This window comes from Pezoporus flaviventris, unplaced genomic scaffold (assembly GCF_033815535.1).
Source record: "Pezoporus flaviventris isolate CSIRO_AGI_PZ_B2104156 unplaced genomic scaffold, CSIRO_AGI_Pfla_v1 ptg000072l, whole genome shotgun sequence".
NCBI lineage: Eukaryota > Metazoa > Chordata > Aves > Psittaciformes > Psittacidae > Pezoporus > Pezoporus flaviventris.
Window position 1 is genome coordinate 8,760,556 of NW_026892620.1, and position 27,422 is coordinate 8,787,977.

Consider the following 27,422-nt stretch of genomic DNA (forward strand, 5'->3'; position numbering starts at 1 on the left):
TCTCTTTAAAACAGGTGATACTGTTTTATGAATTTATTTCACCGTGGAGCTCACGACTGAGGCTTTATTTGGCTCTTCAGTAATCTGTAAATGAACCAGACCAGCCAGCTGATGCTACCAGAGAAGTAAACGCAGCGCAGCGGGCTAGAAGCGCACGAGTACCAAACGAGCTTTGAGGTACACAAATAAGGTTTCTCACCAAACTAAGAAAGCCTCCTCCTCACCTGCCTCCTTCCCTTCCATCGTCGCCAGCCCGCAGGCCGCCCCGCCCGCCCCCCGCCCCGTCCCCGCGGCCGCCCGCCGCCGTTGCCGAGAGACCGAGGGTGGCCGTCGCCGCCGGGCGGGCACCGCCGCCCCGATCCACCGCGGGAAGGACGGCATACGAGGCAGGCACATCACCGTAACACCTCACACGCCCCGACCGCGCCATGAAGAGAGATGCTGGCGGTAGGTCGGAGGCGTCGGGCGCGGCTTGCTGCGCGGCTCTGGGCTCGGTACACGGTGGGCCCCGGCTCCTCCCCGCCCCCCTTCCCTGGCCCCTCGATCGGCGACCACCGCCGTGGTTCTCCCGGGGATGCTGGAGGTTCCCAAGGAGAGGGCAGGCGTGGCGAAAGGCCTTGGCCGGCCCGGTGGGGGGCCAGAGGCGGTGGCTCCCTGCTCACCGCCCGCCGGAGCCGGCCTTCCCCCGTGGTGGGAGGGGGCGCTCCGGTACGGCCTCAAGGCCTCCTGCTGCTGCTGCTGCGCCTCGTCTGGGCAGGAGGGGGCTCGAGGGGGGCAGCCAGGCTCTCCGTCCCTGCTACGGCCTCCGGCGCGCTGGGCCCCCTCCGCATCACTGAGAGGGGTGAATAAGTGCCTCAGTTGTTACTGAGGCAGAGCAGGCCCGTGGGTGAAGAGGCCCCTCCATTAACCACAGGCCGGGGGTTCACTAATTTGTGGGTGGTTGTGGATGGGGCCGAGTCGGGGAGGGTGCCCTGGCAGGGGGAAGCTGCCTTCCTGAGTGGAGGTTTTGTCTGCTTCACATTGGCTGGTGGTGATGGGGTTGGCGTAGCTGGAGAAAGCCACGTACCTAGGCCTGAACTCAAGTCTGTTCACTCTGCAGCTTCAGGGGTCTTGACACTGTTCATGAAGTGGAGAAGTGCTTTACATTTTTTTTGTTGCTGGCAACTTTTATTTCGGTACTCCTGCTAATATTAGAGATGTTTCTAGGAAGGATGGAGGCTTCTGATGGCCCATGTATGATTAGATTTAGCTTTTAAGTAAGCTATGAATTGGTTTGTTACCCATTGCTGAGTTCTGAGTCACTCATAATAGAAAAAGTCATAGTGAGAAAATACAAACTAAATGTTGTTTGAGCCTTTTTTGTCTTAAGCACCTTCAATTTCCTGATTCATTTCATTGTGGCTCTCTCTTAATTTTCTTGCACAGCAGCTGCTTCCCACCTGCCCTCCGAGTGGCCAACAGAGAAATAATACATATTAACGATGAACTGAGTTTTGCTTCCTAAATCACAAAATTAAGAAACTTTAATGGAGAGATAAAAACATAATATTTCTTTGAGTTGGTCTTTGTGGCTGCTAGAAGACTCTAGCTCTCTTCAAGTTCATGCATATATATCTTTATGGACTTTTAGGAGCAGTTGGGGGAAATTTTAACTCTGAGCTAGGTACTGTGTTTTAAAATGAAACTTTCAGGCTGTAACAATCAGCATGTCATTTGTGCTTTAGAAATGTAGACCCATAGCCTTTTTGTTTGGAGCATTGTTTTATTTTAATCTGAGATTTGCTTCCTCACAGTTCATTCCCATTTAACCTGGACCTCCTGGAAATACAATTTACTCTGGTTTGACTTATTTTCAGTTTTTGGACATTGCTGGTACCAAGAAGATCATGTAGTCCTATGTGGCGTTAATCCAAACCTAGGTCTTGAATCACAAACACTTCAGGTCTTAAACCTTTACCACAAGAGATGAGTAGTATCAAGCTGTGTTGTAAAGAGAAATGGGCTACTGGCCCAAGCTCTGGAAGAGGTGTGAACTCTCAGATAAGAGTATCTTTTTCTTAAGGCATGAGTATCTCATGATATGAAAGAACTGTTATTGCCTTCTGAGGATTTGGGTTTCCTCCCTACCCACAAGGTACTTTGGAATTCAGACAGTTGTAAACAATATTTTTGATGTGTTTAGGAGTAAAGTAGAGGTGTTAACATTCACAGATTTTATTTTTTTTTTTTTTACCTTATTGCTAATAGAATACTTCCATGGTTGCAAAATGATTTGGCTATTCTGTAGGTTTTGAGCTTGGAATCTTTTGGGAGGTAAAGAGCAAAGTCAGACTAATATGGGCATTATGTGTTGAATCATATTTCCCTTTCAGTCTTTTCCTGTTCTCCCTTTCTTTACCTCCGTAGTTTCTTTTCTTTCATTAGAAATATCCCGTATCAGTTAAATACGATAGATGCCCTGCTTTGGGAGATACCACTCCTTGACTATGCAAATTTTCTTGTTTATGGTAGGTAATTTCTCTTTATTTTCTGTGATATTTTCATCTTTCATCTCTTTTTCATCCCACCGTGAGGTCAGTCAAGCAGTGGAACAAGATGCTTAAGGAAACTGTACAGTCTTCACTGTTGGAGGTGTTCAAGACCAGTCTGAAGTAGCCTGGTTAAACTCCAGTAGCCTGGTCTGACACCAGAGTTGACCCTGCTTGAGCAAGACTGGGCTAGAAAGCTTCTGAGATCCTTGTGTCCTGTGTTAACATATGATTCTATGATACCAGTTTCACTTTTTTTTTTTTTTTTTCCCCTCCCCAGATAAAGCTTTTAGGTTTGGCCTTTTCTTCATAGGGCATTACATTGAGTCATTCTGTTTAGGAAGGTGGTAGTACAGTAGCAAAGCTTATGGCTGCAGATTGTAGGAGCTGCCCTGCAATTTGCTTTAAAGGAAAGATAAGAGGGAAAAAAGGAAGGGTCTTAATTTTGTTTTCAGGATTTCAAGTTGTCCTGGGTTCAGCAGTAGCAGTCATGTTTTTCCTGCTACTGCTGAGCCCAGGACACAAGTTTAAAATGTACAGGTGTTAACTGTTTTTCTGGTAATTCCTTACATGATTGTCCTGGGTTCAGCAGTAGTAGTCATTTTTCTCCTTCTTGGTAGCTGGTGCAGCGCTGTGTTTTGACTTTCGGCCTGATGTTTTGGTTTGGCCAAGGACTTTGTGAGGCTCATGCTCTGCCAGGGAGGAGGGGAAGCCGGGAGGAAGCAGACAGGACACCTGACCCAGGCTAGCCAAAGAGGTATTCCATACCACAGCACATCATGCCCAGGATGTAACTGAGAGTTACCCAGAAGGGCTGGGACTGCAGGGTTGGAGGAGGTGTCAGTCAGTGCCTGGTCAGGCTGGTGGGGGGGAGTTATCGGTCTGCTGGTGCTGAGGTGTTGTATTCTCTTCTCTCGTTATTTTCTTTATCACTGTTATTATTGATGGTAGCAGTAGTGGTTTGTGTTATGCCTTAGTTACTAAACTGTTCTTATCTCAACCCGTGGGAGTTATATTCTTTTGATTCTCCTCTCTGTCCCTCTGGGAGTAGGGGGAGGGAAAGAAGGGGGGGGAGTGAGTGAACGAGTTGCCTGACTGGGTTTAAACCACAACAATGATGGAAGGGGAAGAGTTTGGGAAGGGAAGATAATCTAAAATATTCAAATTTCTTAGATAATTATTTTAGCAAAAATCGTTAACAATGCTAAAAGAGTATAACCACTGTTTTAATTTATTTTTATTTAAATTATGAAAATATGTGTATACAAGGTTCTAGGCACAGTAACATGTACTTAGTGGTACAACAAAATCCCAGCAACATTAAAATCATTGCTTAAGCAAGCATACTGCCAGCCATCTGCCTACAAAGAAGCTCCTTTCCACCCCTACATCATTCTGGGAAGGATACTGTCATTCCTTTCTTTAAAACCCTGAAAACAGCAGGTTACTAAATGCGGTGTATTTTGGAAAGAGGGCAAGCTGCTCTCTGAATTCTCTCAAGGAATGAATGACCTGTTGCTACCTGCCCCCTTGCTTTCGCAGAGGACTAAAACACAGTTTCCACTTGGAGATGAGTAGACTGCAAAAGCAAATCCCAGAACACTGTTCTTGTATTTTTTCCATCATGATTCTTACAAAGCACATTCTTCTGTCAGCTGTGAGCTGACAAGAAGTGGCATGGTGAAATCTGCCATGGTGTGGTCTAACAGTGCTGTTTGAAATTTTTTCTTTTTTTTTTTTATACATGTGTAGTTTATTCAAAAATATATCTTCTGGGTGTTAGAAGACTTACAGTAAGAAGGACTTGATATGGCATTATGTTATAGTAGTGGTAGGCTGTGTATCTGACTCACATGAGATTTACTTTCGTAGGCAATGAGGTATTTCATTCTGTCTGCTGAGTAGGTCTGAATTATTTTGGCTAGGCCCGAGAAGAACTTACATTGAAGAAATAAATACTCTGTGAGCATTGTTCTTAGCTGATAATAAGACACAGGAGATATGTTGGGAGCAAAGAGCTGAACTCAGACTCTTTATTTTCAGAGTAGATGTTCTTAATGTTGGCAGCCTTTAGCAATTGCTAAACCTTTCCTCGATTTGTGAAACCCAGTCTGGTGTATTTGGTCTGGTGTCCTGTTAGTAAGTACAAGATGTCACCAGCTGTTCTTTCCTACCTGTATTCAAATGATTTGAAAATGTGAATGTAAGTGATTTTTAGGATATTTCCTTCAGTATACCTTCTCTGTGAAGACTCCTGATTTGTCTTAGTAAATACTGAAGTTTGATCAGCTATTAGCAGTATGTGTTCAAAATCATGAGGAGATCTTTTAGGGCATTTAATCAGATGCAATAAGAATGCCACACAGAGAGAAAAAGTATTGAAAGTATTATTTTTTCATTGAAACTAGTTATGAGTTAATAACATCCATAGTGGCATGTGTCATGCGATTGCATCCATTGGAATTCTGCCTTTACCCTTCTTGAAATTATATATATATATGGACTGCCAGGTATAAAACTTGCTCATTTAAAATGTTTTGCAACATGGAAACAAATACTGAAATGCTGCTCACCACTTTGTGTGTCCCAGCTCTGGGAGAAGTTAGAAGGGGAGCAGACATTTTCAAAGAAGAGAGAATTGGTGTTAAAGAGAGTGCTTGTAGGTGGCCAGCCCTGGGAGGACCTTCAGTCAGTGCTCTCATGATCACAGGTGAAAAAAATCAATACACAGGGAGAAAAAGTATGTTAGAAGCCAGACAGTGCAGTTTCCAAGGATTTGTATGATTTAACTCTTTCCATAAGTTGTAGGTAGGAATACATGCTTTATTTTTCCATTTATTTTTCTGTGAAGTCGTTTCTGAACTGCTTTCTTTGTCTATCAGAGCACTTACAGGGATGTTTTCCTGGCTTTGTGGTAGAAATTTCATGAGTAGATTATGCTGTTTACAGTGAGTTTGCTTTATAAACAAGGCACAGATTTCTCAGCTTTTGATGCTCTGTAGGATCAGATAAATTTTAAAATTTGTCTTCTGATTTTTGTGGGAAGTGATCTGCAGGAGTGTATTGTGGTTAGTGTGGATATCACAAACAGGGATTAGATCTTCTTCAGACTTTTTGTCTCCCAAGTGCACACTTGGTCTGAAGTTCAGCTACTGTGCTGGCATACTTTCATTTCAGTAGAAGCTGTAAATTTAGTGGCTGGTTTAGATGGTGCAGTGGTTGCTGCAAGTTCAGAGAGAGTGAGGGAGATAAAGGCTGACCAAATGGATCTGAAGGGGCTTAGTGTGTGAGTAATTTTCTCTTTAGTTTTCTTCCTTTAATTTGTCCTTGCTTCTAAAAATATAGGAGAAATTTCAAAGCAAAGATTACATTCTTCCCCGAGGAGGTTGACACCTGCACTGAGGATTTTCATTGCTACTGTAAAGGAAATTCTCCAAAGAAATGTGGAGGTAGCTCCAGAACTCCATGGTGTTTTCCTGTCTCAAAACCTGTCTGCCCTGCACCCGATATTTTTTAAAAACTCTGGAGCTAGAAATATATCCTAGAGAATGTATTAAGCCTTTCATGTTAATAATGGGTTGAGATCAAAGAAAGATATAATGATGTGTGTTGGAATCAATGTGGGAACTGCAGGGGTGCATTTGTAGCCAGGGTTAGGGAGGACTGCCTTCCTGTTAGCACAGCTTGGTGTGGTGTTCCCTGTGTGTCACATGCTGGAAGCTGTTCATGCACAGCTCCCTTCTTCCTGTTAATCTTTCAGCTGGTTCTCCCTTGTAGAAACAGGTGCAAAAGGGATTGTAGTCCGAGAATTGGAATTCTTTACACACATGGTAAAGTCCTGAGGCTGTCTGAGGCTTTGTGTCACTCTACAGGAACAGACGTGTAAAAGCTTGTGTGTTTCCCAAAAATAAAAGTAGTGAGAACAACAAAAAATTGCATAAAAGCTTGAGAGCAGCCATGCTGTATTTTGAATGATCTTGCTGAAGACCATTTCCAGAAGATTCTAGGTTTGTTGTCTTCTGCATTTTTGTCAGCAAATCTGCAGTAAACAAGCTGATTCTTATATTCCATAAACATTTATTCCCTTCCATTGGGTTTATATACATGGTGATTTGTTTATTCAAGGCCACCTCTTAAAAATAAGAACTCTGATCTCTTTAGTCACAGCATTTAAGTTTATGAACTAAATCTATTATGGACATCTAAAGTTCATTGTATTTTTTGTGCCCAGATCAGTTAAAAGAAAAAGATGAAGAGGCACTGGGTGAAAGGGTAAATGGGAATTTCATTAGAAGGATATAGCTAATCTTCCCACACGTCAGAAGTATAAATAAGCAATATTGAGAAAAGCGCAAAACCAGCAGAGCCTCTCTAACAGCCAGTTGATAATTATCTGTTTTCTTTCCCAAATGGACATAGCTTGTTATTTAGTGTCATTTATTTAAAAAGAAAAATAAATCAGCTGTGGCTTGTTAGTGTTTCATATCCTGAGCCTTTTTCCATAATTATTTGTTGTACTTACTGATTATTTATTGGTGTTTTCTTTAGAGTTTACTAGGAGCACTGTCATAGCCATTACCAGAAATAGTAAACATAAAATTATTATTTTGTTAATTCACTGATTAGCTTTTTAGTAAGTTTCCAGAGGAACATAGTTGCAAGAAACATTTTAGAAAATGTTGTTTTATTTTATTTCCTAAGGTCTTAAGAAATGCAGTACCCAAAACATTGCAGTACACTTCTTATCAGTATGCCAAATGTAGCCTTTTTAAGGCTTCATGACCTCAAAAAGTACACTAGCATCTCTGAGGCTTCAAGCGTTTCTAGTTATGCTTTGGTCCAAGTAGGAAAAATAAGTGAATACATTAAGCTTAGAAATAAATAGGAGAAAGCAGGAAAACTGCTAAAGAGAAGGAAGTAATGAATTCAGTTATGAGAAAGAATTCAGAGCATAAAGCTTTAGCAAGGGGATTAGGAGAACATACAGCTTGTATGGATATTATTTCAGTTTTCATTTGTTAGAGAAAGACAATTAAAAAAATTAATTTTACAATATTTACATATTTTCAGTGACAGCTTACCAGTTTTGTTATACTAAAGTTGCTGTGACTGACCATACAAATAAAGGTGTCAGAAGTTGATGCACTTGGTTTTTAAATACTGCACAGGAGATACGAGATAGTTGTGTATACCCAAGAAAGCACAAGGTTGTACTGACAACAGTTGTCATGATCGGGAATTTTTGTTTATTGACAGATACAGAAGAACATACTGAAAAAACTTTGTAGAAACTTGGCAAGGAACTCACATATGGAGCTTGTCATGTCTGGAGAGACACTGTAGGAGAAACCACAAAAGCACTCTTATGAAAATGTAGCGAGGGAGTTTCTATTGAATCTGAAAGAGAGACAGAGTAGGAGTCGATTCTGGGGGGCTTGAAAGAAGACATTTGCCATAACAGCTAAAAGAAGAGACAACCAGGGATGCATAGGTGCTGCAATGAAAGCAGCAGCCTCTGTAGCTAGAAGTCATCTGAGACCAAGCACATGGGTACTTCTGCAGTCCTGAGCCCAATGTTTCCTCCAGCTAATCACCTCTTACATCATGTCACTTGCATTCATGTTGCAGTCATCATTCTGATGCTTGGGCCTGTAAGTACCAGGGCCTGTAGTGATGGTACAAGGCACCAACAACTTTAAACTGAAAGAGGAAAGATTTAGGTTGGACATAAGGAAGAAGTTCTTTACTGTGGGGTTGGTGAGACACTGGAACAGGTTGCCCAGAAAAGCTGTGGCTGCCCTATCCCTGGCAGTGTTCAAGGCCAGGTTGGATGGGGCTTTGAGCAACCTGATCTAGTGGAAGATATTCCTGCCCATGGCAGAAGGGGTAGAACTAGATGAACTTTAAGGTCCCTTCCAATACAAACCATTCTGATTCTACTGTATACTAGTTTGATAAACTTTTCAAGAGAGTAGTCTACGTTTTTGCACGTACCAACCATGCTTGGTCCAGACTAGAGGTCCAGAAAAAGGTCCCAAGTTTTTGCTTTCTCCTTCCCCCTCAGTTGCCTGAAAAAAAAAAATAAAAATCCCTAGGGGATTGTATTTCATGAATGACAGAGCTGTATTTCATCAGCAGATTCTTCTTAGAAAAGTTTATCTTCTCTATGTCTTTGGATTTATTTAGACACTGGGGTCTATGAACTGTATCAGTGGGGAAGCCTAACCCACCTTTCTGCTGCCATGGCTCAAGTGGCTGAGCATACAGAAGGTTCGGTCAGTGCCACCTACACAGGAATGCCCAGATTTGGCCTGATCTTGTGGAAACAACACATTTTCCTCAGTGCATCCATGTGCCAGCACAAGCCCCAGAGACAGCAAACTGTCAGGCTGTTGGATAGATAATGGCTAACATTAGAAAAAAAAAGTATTAGAAAAATACATGTTAATAGCAGTCTAGAGCAAAAAGGCTCTTCTAATTTCAGTAAAGAACATTACCATGTGTCATCTGTTTAACATTGCCTGTTTGCCTACAGCATGTTGGGATTTATCTTAGCTAGGGGAATAAATGGAAATGTCTCCAATAAATTAAATGGCCTTAGGTCAAATCTGTCCAATGATTATTCTGGGTTTAAGTTTACAGCAGTAGCATTCTTTGCATATTGGTACAGTTTTTCTGCCAGCTTTGCTAAGGTTCTGGTAATTGCTTGCATTACATACCTTTGTGTAATTTTTTGTATACTAATGACAGTCATGTCAGTGATCTCTATAGGCAAAGCTTTTTAATGAAATGAAGATCCTGATAATCAGTTAGTACAAAAGCAGTTTGCATAAAACCAGAATGCTTTAGGTTACTTATAAAACTGGTCAAAATGCATTATAAAATTGTTTTAGTGAATTAATGCCTTTTCTTTTTTTTTTCCCCCCCAGGAGATTTCATTATTATAGATAACAGAAGTTAACTTCAGGATGCTAAAACGGAAGCAAAGTTCAAGGGTGGAAGCCCAACCAGTTACAGATTTTGGTCCCGATGAATCTTTGTCAGACAACGCAGATATTCTGTGGATAAACAAACCAGTAGGTATCTCTTTCTGTAGTTACTAATTTTAAGTTAAATGTGACTTTTTTTGTTGAAGTAGGACTTGACAGAAGATGCCAAAATAGATATTTGTCAGAAACAAGTATTAAGCTATAGTTGCTAGTCTACCAGTTCATTATTTGCAATTAGTCCAAAACTAAATAAAAAGGGTTCTTTCGATTGTTGCAGACTGATGGGGATGATCAAGCAGTGTTTGTTAACGAGTTTGTCTACTGATTGGCAGCCATCCTTTCAATGTCTCTTGTTCCTAACATGTTTATTGAAATTAGAAGTCAATTTCATAAAAGGAGCATTTGAAAAGGATGTTTAAAGGACCATTTCATTGCTAAAGTGGTAGCCAGCAGTTGGCACTTTTGACTTTCAAATCTCACCTTTACATCACTTCTGAATATAAAAGTTTATTTTGGCTTGTTACATTTTCTGGTATCATTTAACCTACAACCTGCCCTAAGAAACAGATAGATGTAAAAGTATCTGGCAGCTTGAAACTGGGGACAGCTTCATTGAGAGTGTAATTATTGATAGAATATGCAATATTAAGAAAATGCCTTTACTTTGTGAATATGGTTATGGTGATTAAAGTATTTATTCAGCAGTCAGTGTGCATCTGGAATTTCTATATGTTGAATGATTCACGTTTTTTCAGAGAAGATATTTTCACATTTCTCTTAAGTAATGTATACTTCTTTACTTTGTAAATGCAGAAAGTCAGATACTGTGTAATAATACATGTTGTTGGCATTACATTCATTTGATGGAACTATCGTCTCATTTGCGGTTTGGGTGCCAAATCTCCTCAGCTTTGCTGCTGAGTTTTAACACACAGATAATTTACAAGACAGCACCCATATATTTGTGCTAAATAATCTTAAGTAGAATGTTTATATTCACTGCTGTAACTACAAGTTCAAATGCAGAGATAAATCCTATGTTATTTGCCTGTGTTTCTCAGCACACAGTACATTTTTTTTGATGGAGTATTTTTTTACTTGTCTCACTGATGGACTAGCTGTATATTGCTTAGCATGTCTAATAGCAGTGTTTTACTGTGGCAGAGAACAGATTTTATATCTACTACATTTCAATATTTATGCTAATTTGTTTAGCTGAGACAAGGTTTGAAACAGTGTGGGTGTTAAAGGGACATAAGGGATCATCAGGTGTCTTCACTTCCAAATCACTAATTTGGGCTCAGAGTATGGAAATAAGCTGTTCGATTCAGGCCAAATATTACACTTAGGTGAGTGTACAGTGAGTATGAAAATAGGTGAGTGTTCTCAAATCTTCCTGATACGAAGGTTTGAGGTGGTGTAAAGGTGTGTGGAATTTTTCCTCACATGAAAAATTGCTATAAATACACTTCAGTGATTTTTGTTTGGAGATTTTTTTTCTTGCTGAAGTGTCTGGTTTTATAGTTCTTCATGTCTTGATAGCTGTGACCTTGCCAGCTGATTCATTACACTTGCTTGGCTTCAAGATGTTTCAACAGTGTTTTGATTTAAAAGAAAAAAAATCCACCTTAAACCCCTGTATTGATACATTCTGCACTGAGTAGCAGCCTTATTAATAAGGACTGTAGTGGGACTGAGACATAAGTAGTCATAGAAATTAACTATTCCCTTACAGTAACGGTATTTGTTTGGAACAAATGTGAATCCTGATGTTAAGAAGTAGCTTTCTGTGACATAGTCTTTTTTTATATTTATTCTTTCCATAAATGGAAAGATACTTTTAATCCCCATGCCTCTCACTCAATTTTTGGATTTGTAAACTGATTTAAATTCAGTTCATCTAAATGTGGAACTAAAATTTTCCACAGATACTTTCATTTAACGTATTCACCCAATTTATAACATTATCTAATTCCACTTACTGTGTTACACATAAATGTGACAAGTTGTCATTTGAAAAGAAATTGGATAACGAAAGCTGCAAACTAGAAATGATAGAATCTTAATTTTTAGTTTCCTGGCTCTTAATTCTTGGTTTCTCAGTTATACAACCTCCCAGATTGACAACTAAAATTATATATGTATATATGTACATGTATATGTGTGTGTATATGCATAAATTAAAGTCAGGAGTGCTTATTTTTGGATGGAGATCTTTAATATGTGGATCATGATATAAAAGAAAAACACAAATGTGTGTTTACAAAAGTGGCAGAACAAGTTATGGAGGCTTAATATTTAAGCGTTTTTTTGAACATCAAAGAAAACTCACAATGTCTTGTGTTCTTCTTCAGTGGGTACACTCTTTACTACGAATCTGTGCCATCATCAGTGTTATTTCTGTTTGTATGAACACTCCAAAGACCTTCGAGCATTATCCTCCTCTCCAGTATGTGACATTTACTCTCGATACCCTGTTGATGTTTCTTTACACTGCAGAGATGATAGCAAAAATGCATATCCGTGGGATAGTTAAGGTAAGCATTTAGATAGTGCTCTGCATGTGCTTCAGAAAATGGTCTGAATATATACTGACTGTATTTGATATTTGTTTTTTAACTTTTCAGCTCTTTCTGCTATGATTGGTTTTAAGTGCAGGCAATACAATGTCGTATAAACTGAAAAGACAGGCTGACAAAGATGCAGCTTTACTGCATATTTGATCCCCCAAAATATAATGCTAACTTTCATAATAATGGTTTCCTAATAAGAAATAGTTTAATAGTGTTAATACAAAGAATAAAACGAAAAATAAGCTACATATACATTACATTAGCAAGAGTATTTTGTAAATGTCTAGGTATCCATATATGGATTTAGAACTTTGATTTTCACTTCAGAATGCTGGATGAGTTGTTATGTGGTTACTTAATTTAAATAAGAACTTATGTCTTACTGCGAGCTAAATGAGAAAGTCATTAGCATTATCAAATATTTTTCTTAATATAAAACATTGGTAAACAAATGCTTCTGTTATCATATGGTTACTTTTGTAGCTGGACTAATTTGTGAAAGTAGATTTGATACTGGAGAAGGTAAAACTGCAGAATTTTTCAGTAATCATTTTTTATACCCTTATTTTACTCTTTTCAATTTTCTATAAAAAGATACAAATTCAGCTTACATACAGAAAACCCATTTGCAGACATTACTGAAAATACAGTTATGTCACTGTTGCACAGAATAGGTAATCATTGTATTATCCGTGAAAGATCTAGTGACTGCAGAGACATATGAAGTTGTACTTCCCTCTTCATTTTGTTCTGAGTTTGCAAATGGCATATTTTGTTCACTATCAAACTAAGCTATTATAGAATCATAAAATCATAGAATTGTTAGGGTTGGAAAGGACCTTAAGATAATCTAGTTCCAACCTCCCTGCCATGGGCGGGGACACCTCACAATAAACCATCTCACCCAAGGTTCTGTCCAATCTCACCTTGAACACTGCCAGGGATGGAGCATTCACAACTTCCTTGGGAAACCCATTCCAGTGCCTCACCACCCTTACAGTAAAGAACTTCTTCCTTACAGCCAACCTAAACTCTCGCTGTTTAAGTGTTAACCCATTACCCCTTGTCCTATCACTACAGTCCCTAATGAAGAGTCCCCCTCCAGCATCCTTAAAGGCTCCTTTCGGATACTGGAAGGCTGCTATGAGGTCTCCACGCAGCCTTCTCTTCTCCAGGCTGAACAGCCCCGACTTTCTCAGCCTGTCTTCATGCAGGAGGTGCTCCAGTCCCCTGATCATCCTCGTGGCCCTCCTCTGGACTTGTTCCAACAGTTCCATGTCCTTTTTATGTTGACACCAGAACTGCACACAATACTCCAGGTGAGGTCTCACAAGAGCAGAGTAGAGAGGCAGGATCACCTCCTTCGACCTGCTGGTCACACTCCTTTTGATGCAGCCCAGGATATGGTTGGCTTTCTGGGCTGCGAGCACACACTGAAGCCGGCTCATGTTCACTTTCTCATTGACCAGCACCCCCAAGTTCTTCTCCACAGGGCTGCTCTGAATCTCTTCTCTGCCCAGCCTGTAGCTGTGCCTGGGATTGCTCCGACCCAGGTGTAGGACCTTGCACTTGTTATGGTTACCCTTCATGAGGTTGGCAACACAACCATGTCATCTGTCTCGATGGCATTCCTTCCCTCCAGGGTATCAACCGAACTACACAACCTGGTGTCATCGGCAAACTTGCCGAGGGTGCTCTCAATCCCACTGTCCATGTCACCATCAAAGATGTTGAACAAGACCAGTCCCAACACCAGTCCTGAGGAACACCACTCGTTACTGGTCTCCAGCTGGACATTGAGCCATTGACCACAACCCTTTGCATGTGGCCATCCATCCAGTTCTTTATCCACCGAGTGGTCCATCCATCAAATTGATGTCTCTCCAATTTAGAGACAAGGATGTTGTGTGGGACAGTGTTGAATGCTTTGCACAAGTCCAGGTAAATGACGTCAACTGCTCTACCCCTGTCCATCAGTTCTGTAGCCCCATCATAGAAGGCCACCAAATTGGTCAGGCAGGATTTCCCCTTAGTGAAGCCATGCTGGCTGTCACCAGGCACTTTGTTGATTTTCATGTGCCTTAGCATGCCTTCCAGGAGAATCTGCTCCAAGATTTTGCCAGACACAGAGGGGAGACTGACTGGTCTGTATTTTCCTGTTGTGGTTTAAGCCCAGGCTGTAAATCAGAACCACGCAGTTTACTCCCCCCCGCCCACCTTTGCTCCCAAAGGGATGGGAAGGGGAATCGAAAGAATTTAACTCCCACAGGTTGAGATAAGAAGAGTCCAGTAACCAAGGTATAACACAAATCACTACTGCTACTCCCAATAATAATAATGTTAAGCGAAATAACAAGGGAAGAGAATACAATACCACCCTCCAACCGGTATCTAGCCCCACCCTGCAGTGCACTAGTCCTTCCGGGTAACTCTCAGTTACACTGTGGGCATGACGTGCTGTGGTATGGAATACCTCTTTGGCTAGTTTGGGTCAGGTGTCTTGTCTCTGTTTCCTCCTGGCTTTCCCTTCCTCCCTGGCAGAGCATGAGACTCAGAAAGTCCTTGGTCAGACTAAACATTTGAGCAGTAACTAAAAACATTGGTGCCATCAGCACTGTTCCCAGGCTGAAAGTCAAAAAACACAGCACTGCACCAGCCACCAAGAAGGAGAAAAATGACTGCTACTGCTGAACCCAGGACAGTATCCACCCCTTATTCCATACCATTCACGTCACTCTCAGATCCCACATTTTCAATATACCATCACTCTTATCTCAGTGCGCTCTTATCTTAGTGCATGGACCAGTAGCTATAAAGCTGCTGCGTCCATCTGGTCCATGATGTCAGGCTCCCTCTCTTGTAACAGTCTTGCAGAGCAGGAGAGACTGTGTGCAGTGTTCACACTCGTGAATAATCTGGCCAATAGCATCCACCCCTCGATCGTGAGTCCATCTGTATGTTGCATCTCTGCCCTGATGGCCGGAAGTGTCATGGGCCCACCAGGCCAAAAATAATTCACTGTCCCCTTCAGCAGTTTCTGCAGCTTGTTGCTGGGGACTCCATACAGCTGCCTTCCATCTCCGATGCTTCCAAAGCACTGGAGGGGCCCAGTGGACCAGATACTTGCTCATACTGTCCCACACACCCTGCCACTCATGACTGTCCAGCCTTGGAGAAAACCTCTTGGTCCTCCTCTATCATTGTATAACTCTAGATAAGACCCAAACCCGACTCTGCTCAACTTTCTAAATCAGACAAAATGGTCGTGGTTAAAACACACTCTGTATATGTGCCAACATGCTGATCCCCATCACAATCAGCAGGCAGGTCCCAAGGGTACCCAAAGGCCATTCAAAACCTTCAGAACTCTCAAATGATGCTGCTGTACTTGTCACTGGGGCTGGTGTAGCTGCTGTGCTTGCTGGCTCTCTTACCACCAGCTTCTCTTTTTCTGAGTCCAGATCTTCTGCCTTGCTGGAAAGTGCCGTGTGGTCTCCTGCATCCTCCACTTGTCCTGGGTGCCCAAGGCTGGACCCAGCTGAGGCTCCCAAAGGTGGTATCTTACTCTCCACATCGTCCTGGGGCTCAGGCTCATGGGGCTCGGCGGGCAGCTGCTGGAGGGTGCTCTCGGCTGCCGCAGGGCTGGACTTGGCCACGGGGCTTGGCTCTTCTGCCGCCTCCTCCCACTGCTTGGCAGCCTTCTCTTTCCCCTTCTCGACCACCCCGACCTCCTCCACTGGCAGCCGCTCCCTCCTGGCCTCCATCCCCTCTCTTGCCGCCGCTTGGTCCCCCGGGCCGCTCTTCTGGGCGCTTTGGCCACTGGTGGCTCCCGGGGCAGCTCCCCCTTGGCTCCCCACAGCTTCACGAAGATGGAAGCGAGGATGAGGGCCAGAACGGTGAAGAGCAGTGGGACTGCCAGGTACAAGTCCACAGCCACATCCATCCTGCCCTGCTGCCGAAACCTGCCTGTGTTACAAGTAATTACCATAAAGTACAATGAGACAAAAAACTTTGCCCAAGGCCCCCAGCTGTTAAACACTAACACAGCAAATACCAGCTGCAAGTAAGGCACAACATGCTGAAACTGTGAGATCATGAGCAACAAAATTGAGAGCCAATAAATCAGCATTGTGACGAGTGACTATTAATCCGAAACAATGACTGCTTATCACAAATATGATTATACATACTCCGGTCAGATCTGTCATCGTGCACCAGCAACCAAGAAGGATAAAAAATGACTGCTGCTGCTGATCCCAGGACCTTTCTGAATTTCCAAATTCCTGATTATGTCGTCATACTTAACAAAAATTAATAGTAAATATTAAAGTATCATTAATATTTAGATAATTGCTGAAATAAGTTGATTCTAAGAAAATCTTCATCTGTTGTGTAAGGCCAAAGTAATCCTTTGTGAAGCGCTGTTTCCAGCCACTACCTGTGCTCTTTTACTCAAAGATGTCCATTAAGCAGGTGGAGTGAGGGCATAGGATGGAGAATGAGGAATTATTGGTCAGTGTGCGCACTTGAATGGTGTGGGAGTAACAAGTTACTATTACAACCAGTACAGGCTTTGCAAAGAAATGGACACTTAGATACTAATGCAGAGAGAGGGAGGGGTGGCCAACAGTGTGACTGTTTTACAAAACTTGATTTCTCAGTCTTTGTGTATGGAAATAGAACCTTCATTCACAGTTGACACCTAGGGGCTATGAAGACTATGTTGCTGCATATTTTACTGTCTTTCACTGGGTTGGTTAAATTTACAGATATGGAATGGAATGGAATAGAATAGTTGGAAGGGACCTACATTGATCATCTAGTCCAACTGCCTGACCACTTCAGAGCTGACAAAAAGTTAAAGCATGTTGTTAAAGGGTGTTGTCCAAATGCCTCTTCAACACTGACAGACCAACCCAAGTGAAATAAGGCACTGTTTAGAAAACTGTTAGCATTTATTAAAGATGTTTGTAAATGAAACATCTTTATATGAGGAAATTTATTTATAAACTGTAGTCCTAATTTATGTGCATTCATGACTTTTAGTGAACATAGGATCAATGAATGTATTGCCATATGGTTCTGCTAAACTTTACCATAAGTCAGTATTTCTGTAAAAGGCTTTGGAATGGAAATGCTAATAAACTTTTGAACCATGATTAATGCAGAATTTCAGTCCAGTGAGAAATATTTTATTAGGTAGCAAATACTCTGTTACCTGGAGTTTATTAGGAAATACATAATAAGGTGATTGCTGGAATACCTGGAGTATGAAAATTTGCAGGCAAAGTTACTTTGTTCTTTTTAATGTAGTTGATCTTAATTCTTTCATATCATGGGCACATTTTCCTGAAAGTTTCTCAGATTTTGGCATATCATCCTCTTTGGTTATTTTGTTATATGGAATGCCCCTTATTATTTGGGATCATAAAACTGGAACTTCCATGCTTAGCTTGAAATTATCTTTATTTCACTGCCTGCTACTGGTGATTTATATTTCTATAAAGAGTCTAAAAGTTTAACATGTATGCAACCATAATATACATCAGTTTTGTGAGTGAAATTATAGCCTTTTAAGAAATACATGCAATTTTTTCTCACCACAGTACCACACTGTATACCAGTGTATAAAATGTAATAAATTTAGTGCAATGATAAAACTTACTGAATTCAATTTAACACTGGTGTTTTCATGATCCTTTTCAGAATTCCACTTTCTTCAATTGATCCTAGATTTGTTTGCATGAACTTTATTTCTCAGAGTGTAAATAGAGTTCAGAGACTCTTTGGTTCTGATTTCTTTCATGTTTCAGGCTCCTTGGTCAGAAAGAGCTCTTGTTATAATCAGCTGCATCAAGGAAGCATTACATGCAGTTTACATCTGCTGCATAACTTATTGATTGGCATGCTTCTGGTAGCACCATGAATTAACTACTGTTTGTGTCTGTCAAAATAGTTCAGCTTGTAACCTGACTGACAAGACTCATGGTCCCTCAGAGTAAAAGCTTACATTTACATGCCCACTTGCATGTCACTTACAAACATGACTGTATGTGCTTGACGTAGGAAAGTGTCCAAAATGATCTCCTCATTGAAAAATGGGGGTGAATTAGGTAACTGTCAAGCTTAAGACATGTGATATTAGATGAGCATCAGACTTCTGAGAGGAGTCAGGGAGCCTAACTTGTGGCGCAAGAACTTTGCATTTCTTTTAATCAGTGTGATGCAAGAAATACCTTCTGTTTTCTAATAAGGTGTATTCTGAAGGTTATCTCACATTGGTATGAACAAGGTAAGGATACCTTACATTAAAGATGTCTTTATTGGAAGCTTTTACTTTCAGCCTTTGTGTTAGGAGATGGAATAAGGAAAGAGAGAAATATTACTGATAAATGCGGGTATTAGACACAATTGCACTTGTGGCATTCTATATAATAAAATAACCAAAGAGGATGATATGCCAAAATCTGAGAAACTTTCAGGAAAATGTGTCCATGATATGAAAGAATTAACATCAACTACACTAAAAAGAACGAAGTAACAGAGGTCTCATGTGAAATTTCAGCTTCTAGGGAATTGGAGATAAATGGATATTTTTTCACTCCATGGACAATGTGAGGGTATGTGAACTTATTTTCATTTTACCACATCCTCATTGCAGCTTCTAATCACAGTAATGATGGTATTAGAAAACCTACATTGAAATCATGTTGCGAAAAGGAGGCATGCTTTATCCTGTTTTTCAGTTAAAAGATTGTAAAATAAGAAAGTGGGAGAGTTCTCTCTCCTGTCTGTTAAAAAAAAGCCTATTTGACACTTATTTTAGTATCATCATCTGAAAATTAGAATTTTTTTTATATAGCTCAAGTAGTGCACTGAGTTTAATAGAAATGTCTTTCTTTTCACTGTGCAGTTGTGACACATGTCAGCTAACAAAGGAGATTATTGAAAGTCGGAAGTAATGGCCCTTGACATTTCCCCCATTGTTAAATCAATTACATTTCCAGCAAAACATTTGTACCAGCTGAAGTGGTTGTGAGTGGATTTGTCAGACTTTATTTCAGCAGCACTGAGCACTACTCACTAACTTCAGTACCCCTGCAAAGGGCTGAAGTGAATGGTTGCACCATTAGCTTTCAGCACTCTTCATGAATTCATGCAGGAACTGAAACAAAGCTTAATCTTCTACCAAAGCAGTTGCTGATAGATGGGAGCCATTTCCTTTGCTTCTGCCTAGTACTAAAGGCCAGATTACTGAGTTAACTTAAATCATTGGCTTTCAGTTTGTCAGGTGTTCCCAGGCAGTATTTGCCCTGTGCAGGGAGCACGTTTTCCTCCTTTTTCTGATAGGGGCTTTGTTTGCTGTAGTTGCTATCTGCTCATGAGAAGAGGATGGAGGAGAGAGCAGGCTGGTGCCTTACCTCAGCCATGTGTGCTTTATTCTGTTCATTCGGTTCTCTTCCAATATAAGGAACTTTCCACCTCTTGTGCAAGCACTGTGAGGTGGAGATGGGCTTTTTATGCTGTAATGAAAAACTCAGGTTGCCATGATCTAAAGGGGGGTCTGCAACTGTTACTGGTGGCAGTAGCTGACATCCATTTGTGTCTTCTGCTGCTTTTTATCTTTGCTTGCATGAAATAGACTTTTGGTCTTAAAATACAAACACTTTTAGTAGCATTCATCAACACTAATTTGAGGGTCTGCAACTGTCTGTAATTCATTGTGTCTAAAATAGGCTCCTCCAAAAGGTAATTTATCTGGCCTGTTTCTTTCCATTGACTGAAAGGGAAACTTTACATAGGCTGACACCCAACCTTTAGGTCTCTCACAGTCAGCAATTACTCTGACTCATTATTGTAGATTTTTTGTCAATGGACACTACAGAAAAACTGACAACTGTATGCCAGCTTATTCTTCAACATGGCAGTTATGTCATTTATGCTTAAATGAGTTTCTTCTGTAATCATCCTAATTCAGAAGTTTGCCCTGAGTTATGGATTACAGAACTGTTGTTTTACTGTACCTCATTACAAATACCTGTTTTGCTGCCTTTTCAGTACTTTTAATATTGAACATTCCACTTTCATCTACAAGAATGGAGAAATTACGAGTTTAATCCTTCTGATGATTGAGGGAAATATGAATTGAATTGCAGTGAAACAGTGTCAGCTGGCTCACCAGCTTTTAGTATCTTTGTCAGGGGAGTTTATGCTACATTACAAACTGAAAACGGAAGGTGGAAATTGTGACATTACTGTGCTCTGTGACTTCAGATACGCTGTCTACCCATGGTGTGTAAATGAGTTAAGGATCAGGAAGCTGTGTTATTTTCAAAGGTCAGGTAGTAAAACAGAATATGTGGCTCCTGTCATCCCATGTCAGCATACTCTGGTGTGCTTGGAATGGCTGGTGGTGAAAGCTTAGTTTCGGGATGTGCAAGTCACAGACAGGAGTGAGAACTCAACCTTGAGGGCAGGGATGACCAGTGGAATTAGTGGCAGGGATGAGAAAATGACAAGATGTTTTGGCTAAACAGAGTGTAATTATGTGGAAGGAAAAAATAAAAAGAGTAAACTACTTACATGTGGTAGTCAAAAGCTCACAGAACAAACATGAAAAAAGGCCCAGTTAATTTAAGATTTGAGGATTTTGGGATTATAAAATAAACATTATTTTACATATCTATTAAAAATATAATTCTTTAGTATGTATAATTGTGTTGGAAATCTAGATGTGCAGTGCAGGTCCCATGCTATTCTGTGTTGCCAAAAAGTATTTTATTTCAAATTGTCTTAAAATTTAACCTCAAAAATACTGTGGTATTTTGGTGTTGGCAGCTGTGATTGTCTTAAGTATTATTTCATAGCAAACAGCATTAATATCCATTATTTGAATAAGACATTCAGTCTACAGAAGTTGATTCTTCTGTCTCACCTTTTTCCTGTGTTTGTCAGCTGCTGGTTTGCTAAGTGCATGTGTCCATCACAAGGACATTTGTTCCCGGCCTCCTGGAATCATGCTGCTAGTGAAGTGCTCCTATGCTGCTTCCAGTCACAGGAAATTTAAAAAAAATCAAAACTGATTATCATGAGGAAAACAAATACGAAGTTCCCTGCAGCAGAGTGCTGCCTGTGGGCCAATGAAGGTTAGAGACCATGGTGCTGGAATATACGTACCTGTTTCTATGGTTACTTGTGCCTGGTTTTGTTGGAGCATTTATTACAGGAAACTAATGACTCATATTACACAGTGGGGCTTTTTTCACCACTTTTGCATTAAAGTATTAGAAAATCAAAGGCATTTCAGTTACTTAGTGAACTTACACAGGCAGTATTTCTAAAAGAAAAATGGTAATTTTTCTAAACAGTCAGTGGGTTATGGAAATTTTCAGTGAAAAATGGTTTTTGGGCATGGACTGAAGTATGTGTCCATATAAGACTTAGTGACTTACCATGGTAAGTGAAACCTAATTTTAAAGTTACCAAAAAGAAAAAATCTATGGCATACTGACTTTCATAATTAATTTATAAATTTCTCTTTCAATATACAGACCACTTAGATGAAGAAAACTTTTTGGTAGTGTTATTTTTTTCTCTTTCTAATAGCACTTTCAATGATTACTTTAGAGGTTGGTTGCTTTTTTTTTTCATGAAAGTAGCTATTATTGAGAGATGTTTTTAATGTATTGCTTTGTGTCAGGGTAAAATGACATATAATGGGATAGCAGTGAAATCAACATATTGGATAACATGTATTCAGATAGGAGGAGAGGGAACTTCATCCCTAACGTGCCTTTTTGTGTTGAAATTTGCATTTTCAGGGAAGTCTGCTGTAATTAAACAGCATTGATACTTTATTTTATGTTATGCTATGTTATTTTATTTTATTTTAATGCCCATGTTGTCATCTCTCTTAATTTGAGAGAATAAAACAGGACATCAAGATGAAAAATCCTACTGATATCCAAATCCCTGTGGAAAGGAATAAGAACATTTCTATGTAGCTGTATTTTCATGAAAATGACAAAATATTTGTGGGAATGTTAAGGCAGTAAGATGAACGTAAAATTTCATTTCAGAGTATTGTGTTCTCCATCACTAATATAAATACTGCTTTGTTACAGCTATCCTAAGATTGTTGATTTGATAAACTTTTCTTAGTTTCTGTAGTATGAAATGGATTCTCCAGCTTTTAATAATGCTAATTACCAAATGATAAAATCCTCTTTCTGAAAAGTGCCTCCTTCTTATCTATTCCAACTTTAATCATTGTGGCTTTTTTCGGTTGAAGGAGAGCTGTTACTGACAATCATAAATCTGAGTTTTGTCATGTTAGATGAAACTGTTTGCATGTCAAATTTCCCTGTTCAATCTCCAGGCAGTATTTGATGCCTTGGGGTGAAAGCTTTCACCTTGAAACATTTGGATCCAGATCTTCCCAATCCAGCCGCCATAAACACTGGATTTGGTGGATGAAGCACAGCAGTGTTTAACACACATAACCTAAAGGCTGCAGAATACTTCCATCATGAGCAGATGTCCATGCATGTGGAACTAGATGTAGAACTGGAATCTACCTCAAGGAACTGTCACCTTGAGGAGATTGGCTTGGATTGCACACAACTAGAGAAGAGTCTGGGTTGGAAAGGACCCATGGAGATGGTCTGGACCAACCTCTTGCTCAAAGCAGGGCTTTAATTTGGTTATCCAGGGTCCTGTCAATCTGCGTCTTGAGTATTTCCAGCAAGGGAGATGCTAGCACTTCTCCGGGCAACATGTCCCAATGTTTAACTGTTCTCACAGTGAAGACTTTTTTCCTGCACACTTCCTGGAAACAGTGAGTGCTCTTCCAGGTAGGGGAATCCTATTAATCCTCCTCATGATTATCCATTTTCAGATTTGCTGAACCGTTAAACATCCAAGGGAGCCAAGTTAGCTAGTAAGGCATTACTTGCAACACTGAATACAGATGGCTAATGAGCAGATAGAGAGGGAAATGAAATTCAAGCTTCCAGTAGTAACCCATAAAATTTCTCTGCAGGGCATCCTGGCACCCAACTGCAGCAATAAAGCAGTGTATCGAGAAAGCAGCAGTGTCATACATCAGCAAAGCTCCCTTCCCCACATGTTCTTTAGCCATACCTGCTGTTGGGTATTGATAAGAAGGTACTGGCATCTGCCCTCTATTGACTATATGATAAGGCTGTGCCTGCCATCTCTGAATAGTGGACAATCTGAATTACTTGCCACTCAGATGAACTGAGATGCTCTACAGTGATTGAGCTGCTGTGGGAAGTGTGTTCAGGCATTCTTTTCCGTTGCTTTGTGGACCTGGTCATTCCCTTTGATACTTTTTTGTACTCAGGGGAGGGAGTGTTGTGTAATATTTTCATGTTTGTTTCTGGTTTGTTTTTAAATTTTCTTTAAGTTTTGGTTTAAAACACTATCTTTAAACTCTCCCATTCCCAGCCTTTCTCCTTATTTTACAACAAACATTGTTACAAGTGATAGGGCAAGAGGAAATGGCCTCAAGTTACACACAGAGAGAGAGGGGAGGAGAATAGGAGGAGAGTAGATTGGATATTAGAAAAAACTTCATCCCCAAAAGGGTTGTCAAACGTTGGAACAGGCTGCCCAGGGAAGTGGTGGAGTCACCATCCCTTAACATATTTAAAGGACTTGTAGACCTGGTGCTTGGGAACATGGTTTAGTGGTAGACTTGGCAATGTGAGGTTAACATTGGACTTGATGACCTTAAAGGTTTTTTCCAACTTAAATAATTTTACAAACAAGATCCTTGTTTGCCTGTTTAAAAGTCTTAATTCTTACTTCATGGCCAGGTTTGTTTCTTCCTTTAGGCTTTTTGGTGTGGGCTTTTTTTTTTGTTTGGTTGGGTTTTTTCTCCTGTTGGAAACAATGAATGAGATGGTGAATACTGTAAAAGCCTCCTATTATAATGTGGAACATGAAATAACAAAGTTTGTTGAAATTAATTACATAAATTAACAAAAATCTAGTGTGCCTTGATAACACATTTGAGACCGTTCTTTAATGAATGAAATAGCCCTCCATCTTCATTGATGATTCCCAAAATAAATGTAAAATCACAACAAAATCACTTAAAAAGATTTTTTTTATTATTATTGCAGATGATGAAGTAGTGATTTTGTAGAGATCATAGCTTTTTTGTAATGATAGATTGGAACTGTGTGTTGTGTGTCTGTAGCATTCATGACATCACCCTCTAATCCAAAGGACCAACAAGAGCTGTGTTTCACTGTTTTAATTTAGAAATAGTTCCTTTGTTTTCTGTGCTGTAATAGCAAGTGATTTTTCCATTTTTTTTCTGGCATAGAATACAATATTACTATAAATACTACATTGCAGGTTATGACCAAGATAAATTGTGCACTGGGTGACATGATCGGAAGCATCTGATGATGGAGCAGTTAAGTGCAATGCATGAGTAGTTGCAAATTGAACCTGTTTAACTCAGTGGTGATAAAGTGAGATAACACCCACTATAACCATTTAAACTTCACACAGCAGTTCTGTTGACTGTTACAAATCAGCTGCTGTTATGTGAATATATTTTAAGTAACTTCCCTCACTGTGAATGAAGACACTTGATGAGAAAATAAGACGTACAGAGATGAGGTGCTGTATGTGGTCCCCCCTCTTATTCTTCTTTTCTCCCAAATACTGACTTTACAAAATAAAATAAAAGTTGTTTCAATTTCAAGTGCTACTATCACTGTTGCAGAGGGCTAACTTGGAGGTGACCATCCATTTTAAATTATGCCAGTTTTAATTTGGTTATTAACATAGTCTTAGTTATTAACATAGTTATAGTTATTATAATAGTTATAACATAGTTATAGTTATTAACATAGTCTTAGCTATGTTAATAGCTAAGCAATCCACAGTTTCCTTAGTTTCCTGCATGGATCATCATTTTACATTTACAGAAGTACTTTCAGTTAAGAGATGGCTAGGATATGATGCTTGAGCCATGGCTTGTGTATATGGCTGTGAGCCATAGAAGATGGGTCAAACTTAAACAGGGGAGATACAGGCTAGGTCTAAGGAAAAAGTTCTTCATTATGAGGGCAGTGAAGTGCTAGCACAGTTTGCCTGGAGAAGCTGTGGATGTGTCCCTGGCATCCACAGAACACTGTCCTAGCAGTGTTCAAGGCCAGGTTGGATGGGTCTTTGAGCAGCCTGGTCTAGTGGAAGATGTCCCTGCCCATGCAGGAGGGTTGGAACTAAACAAGCTTACTGTCCTTTCCAACCGACCCATTCTAGGATCGGGTTTTAGTGTGTGTTTTGCATCACACAGAGTAAAAGATGGACTAGTGTAGTAGGTAGTATGGTTGAGAGTCATCTGTTGGTCCGAGGTCCCACTTCAGCCTGTCCCCAAGAAGCTGAGAAATTTCAAATCTCAGAAGAAGGAAGAAAGGAGCTAATGTTTGATGCATGAGCACATTTGAGAAGTATTTTTATACTGGGGGGATGGGAGAATTCAGAACAGAAGTCAGAGGCAGCTTTTCTTCTTGATTAGGCTGTATCTCTTCATTCTCTTTTCTGTGTAAGGAAAATGTTGACGGTATTTGACAGTTGAGGGCTGGGTTATCCACATCATTCTGCTACTGAACAGACCCATAAACTGCAGGGTTTTAATGAAATAGGGAAGGTTTAAAGTTGAGCGAGAAACATACGTGTACATGTGACTGGATAGAAGATACATAGCCTGTCAGTGTGTGTATGTATATCTGCATCTGCAGGACAGAGAAAGAGGTTAGGCAATCCCTTCAGCTCTTGTTTCATTTTCTGTCCCACTCCCACCTACGAGCCCTGTGGTGGTTGTGTGAATTAAGGGAGTGGGGAAGGGAGGGTGGGTCTTATTTCCCTAACTCAGCTGTGCCTTCTTATAGCCTGCTCTTTTTGTGTTATAATAACCATAGCGTAGGGGGGGAAAATCGTACTCCCGAATTCTGATTCCCTGTATTCTCTCTGTTTCCTCCTGTGCATTTATGCTGCTCCAAAAATGCCAGTAAATGTCAGCCTCCACCCCTAAATGCTTATTTGTGGTGCTGCGGGAAAGAGCCCACAGGGTGATCTGAAAAATTTGCTGGAGCTGTTGATATGCTTTATCTACCAAACCACACGAGGCATTCAGTGACCATGCTAGAATAGCAAAGTAGCTGGTACTGAATTTGCTGTCTCCTTGTGTTTGTACCATCTTTCAGCTCTCTTGTTTGTCAGAGACTGAGGCAAAGTGGGAGACTAAGGTTCTCCTAATGGCAGACCCAAGTCTCTAGAACTCCTTTCCAGAGCAGATGATGATATATTTAATTACTCAGGGCAAATGTCATATCACTTCTTTTGTTTAGTTTTTCCACAGAGGCATCTGGAAAGAGGTGGGAGGGAAGAATTCAGAGAACAGGTTGTAGTCACAGCTGAGACAGAAAAAAACATTTCTGAAGGCAAGCAGGGAGGCAGAGGAGGCTTTCTACTTGCAGGGGTATTTGCTGTTCATTCTGAGTATTCCTGAGATGCTAAGAGATAAGCAGGGCAGAAGTGACCTAGGAGGTGACTGTGTTGTCATCCAGCCAAGATGCCTACCTTACTAATGAGATACTGAAATGGCCTAACAAAATTAGTAGACATAATAAATCTTCTAGCAGATTGCTTTATGCAATTTGGAGGTTGATTTTGTAGAGTATTTTGTTTTCAGCAAGGTTGATAAGAGAGTATGCTTTTATTAAAACATTTAGTCTGGCTTGCCTTCCATTCTAATGTAATTTAAACTGTTACTGTTCTCATGGAGTGACTATCTCAGGCATTATTACTTCTGTCTGTGGTTCTGACTGTATTTTGTATTGGATCACATTTCCAGTGAGTTAGGTCTTCCAAAATTGTGGTTTTTTTTTCTGTGAACTTGTGTAATGACTTTTTAGGGCACCTAATACTGGTAATGGTGTTTTATCTTTAATGTCCTGGTTACAATTGAGAAAGTGTATCTTTGGGAATCTCAGTGCGGTTATTGGGGTATCAGTATTGCATGTCAAAATGAAAATGAAGAAATGAGCTAATACATTGTACTCACCCTATGTAATGGTGCTAAAATTAGGCAAAATCTGGTGAAATAAGCAGAGTGTAGGGAGAAGGGAGGAGATGTATTTGTTGGTCCTATTTTTGAGGAGACAAAGAGACATTAATGCCCAAGGAAGTTGTGAATGCTCCATCTCTGGCGGTGTTCAAGTCCAGGTTGGACAGAACCTTAGGTGAGATGGTTTAGTGTGAGGTGTCCCTTCCCATGGCAGGGGGGT

The 27,422-nt window shown here is 40.4% G+C and overlaps 1 protein-coding gene across 1 annotated transcript in view; it reads left to right on the plus strand.

Moving 5' to 3' along the window:
* Positions 1 to 268: 268 nt before the first annotated feature.
* NALCN (sodium leak channel, non-selective) overlaps positions 269 to 27,422 on the plus strand; it is a 232,563-nt gene continuing 205,409 nt past the window's right edge. The window contains exons 1-3 of the mRNA XM_061472826.1: positions 269 to 447; positions 9,458 to 9,604; positions 11,872 to 12,054. Coding sequence (XP_061328810.1) covers positions 9,497 to 9,604; positions 11,872 to 12,054 — 291 coding nt within the window. The 5' untranslated portion in view covers positions 269 to 447; positions 9,458 to 9,496. The remainder of the gene's footprint in view (positions 448 to 9,457; positions 9,605 to 11,871; positions 12,055 to 27,422) is intronic.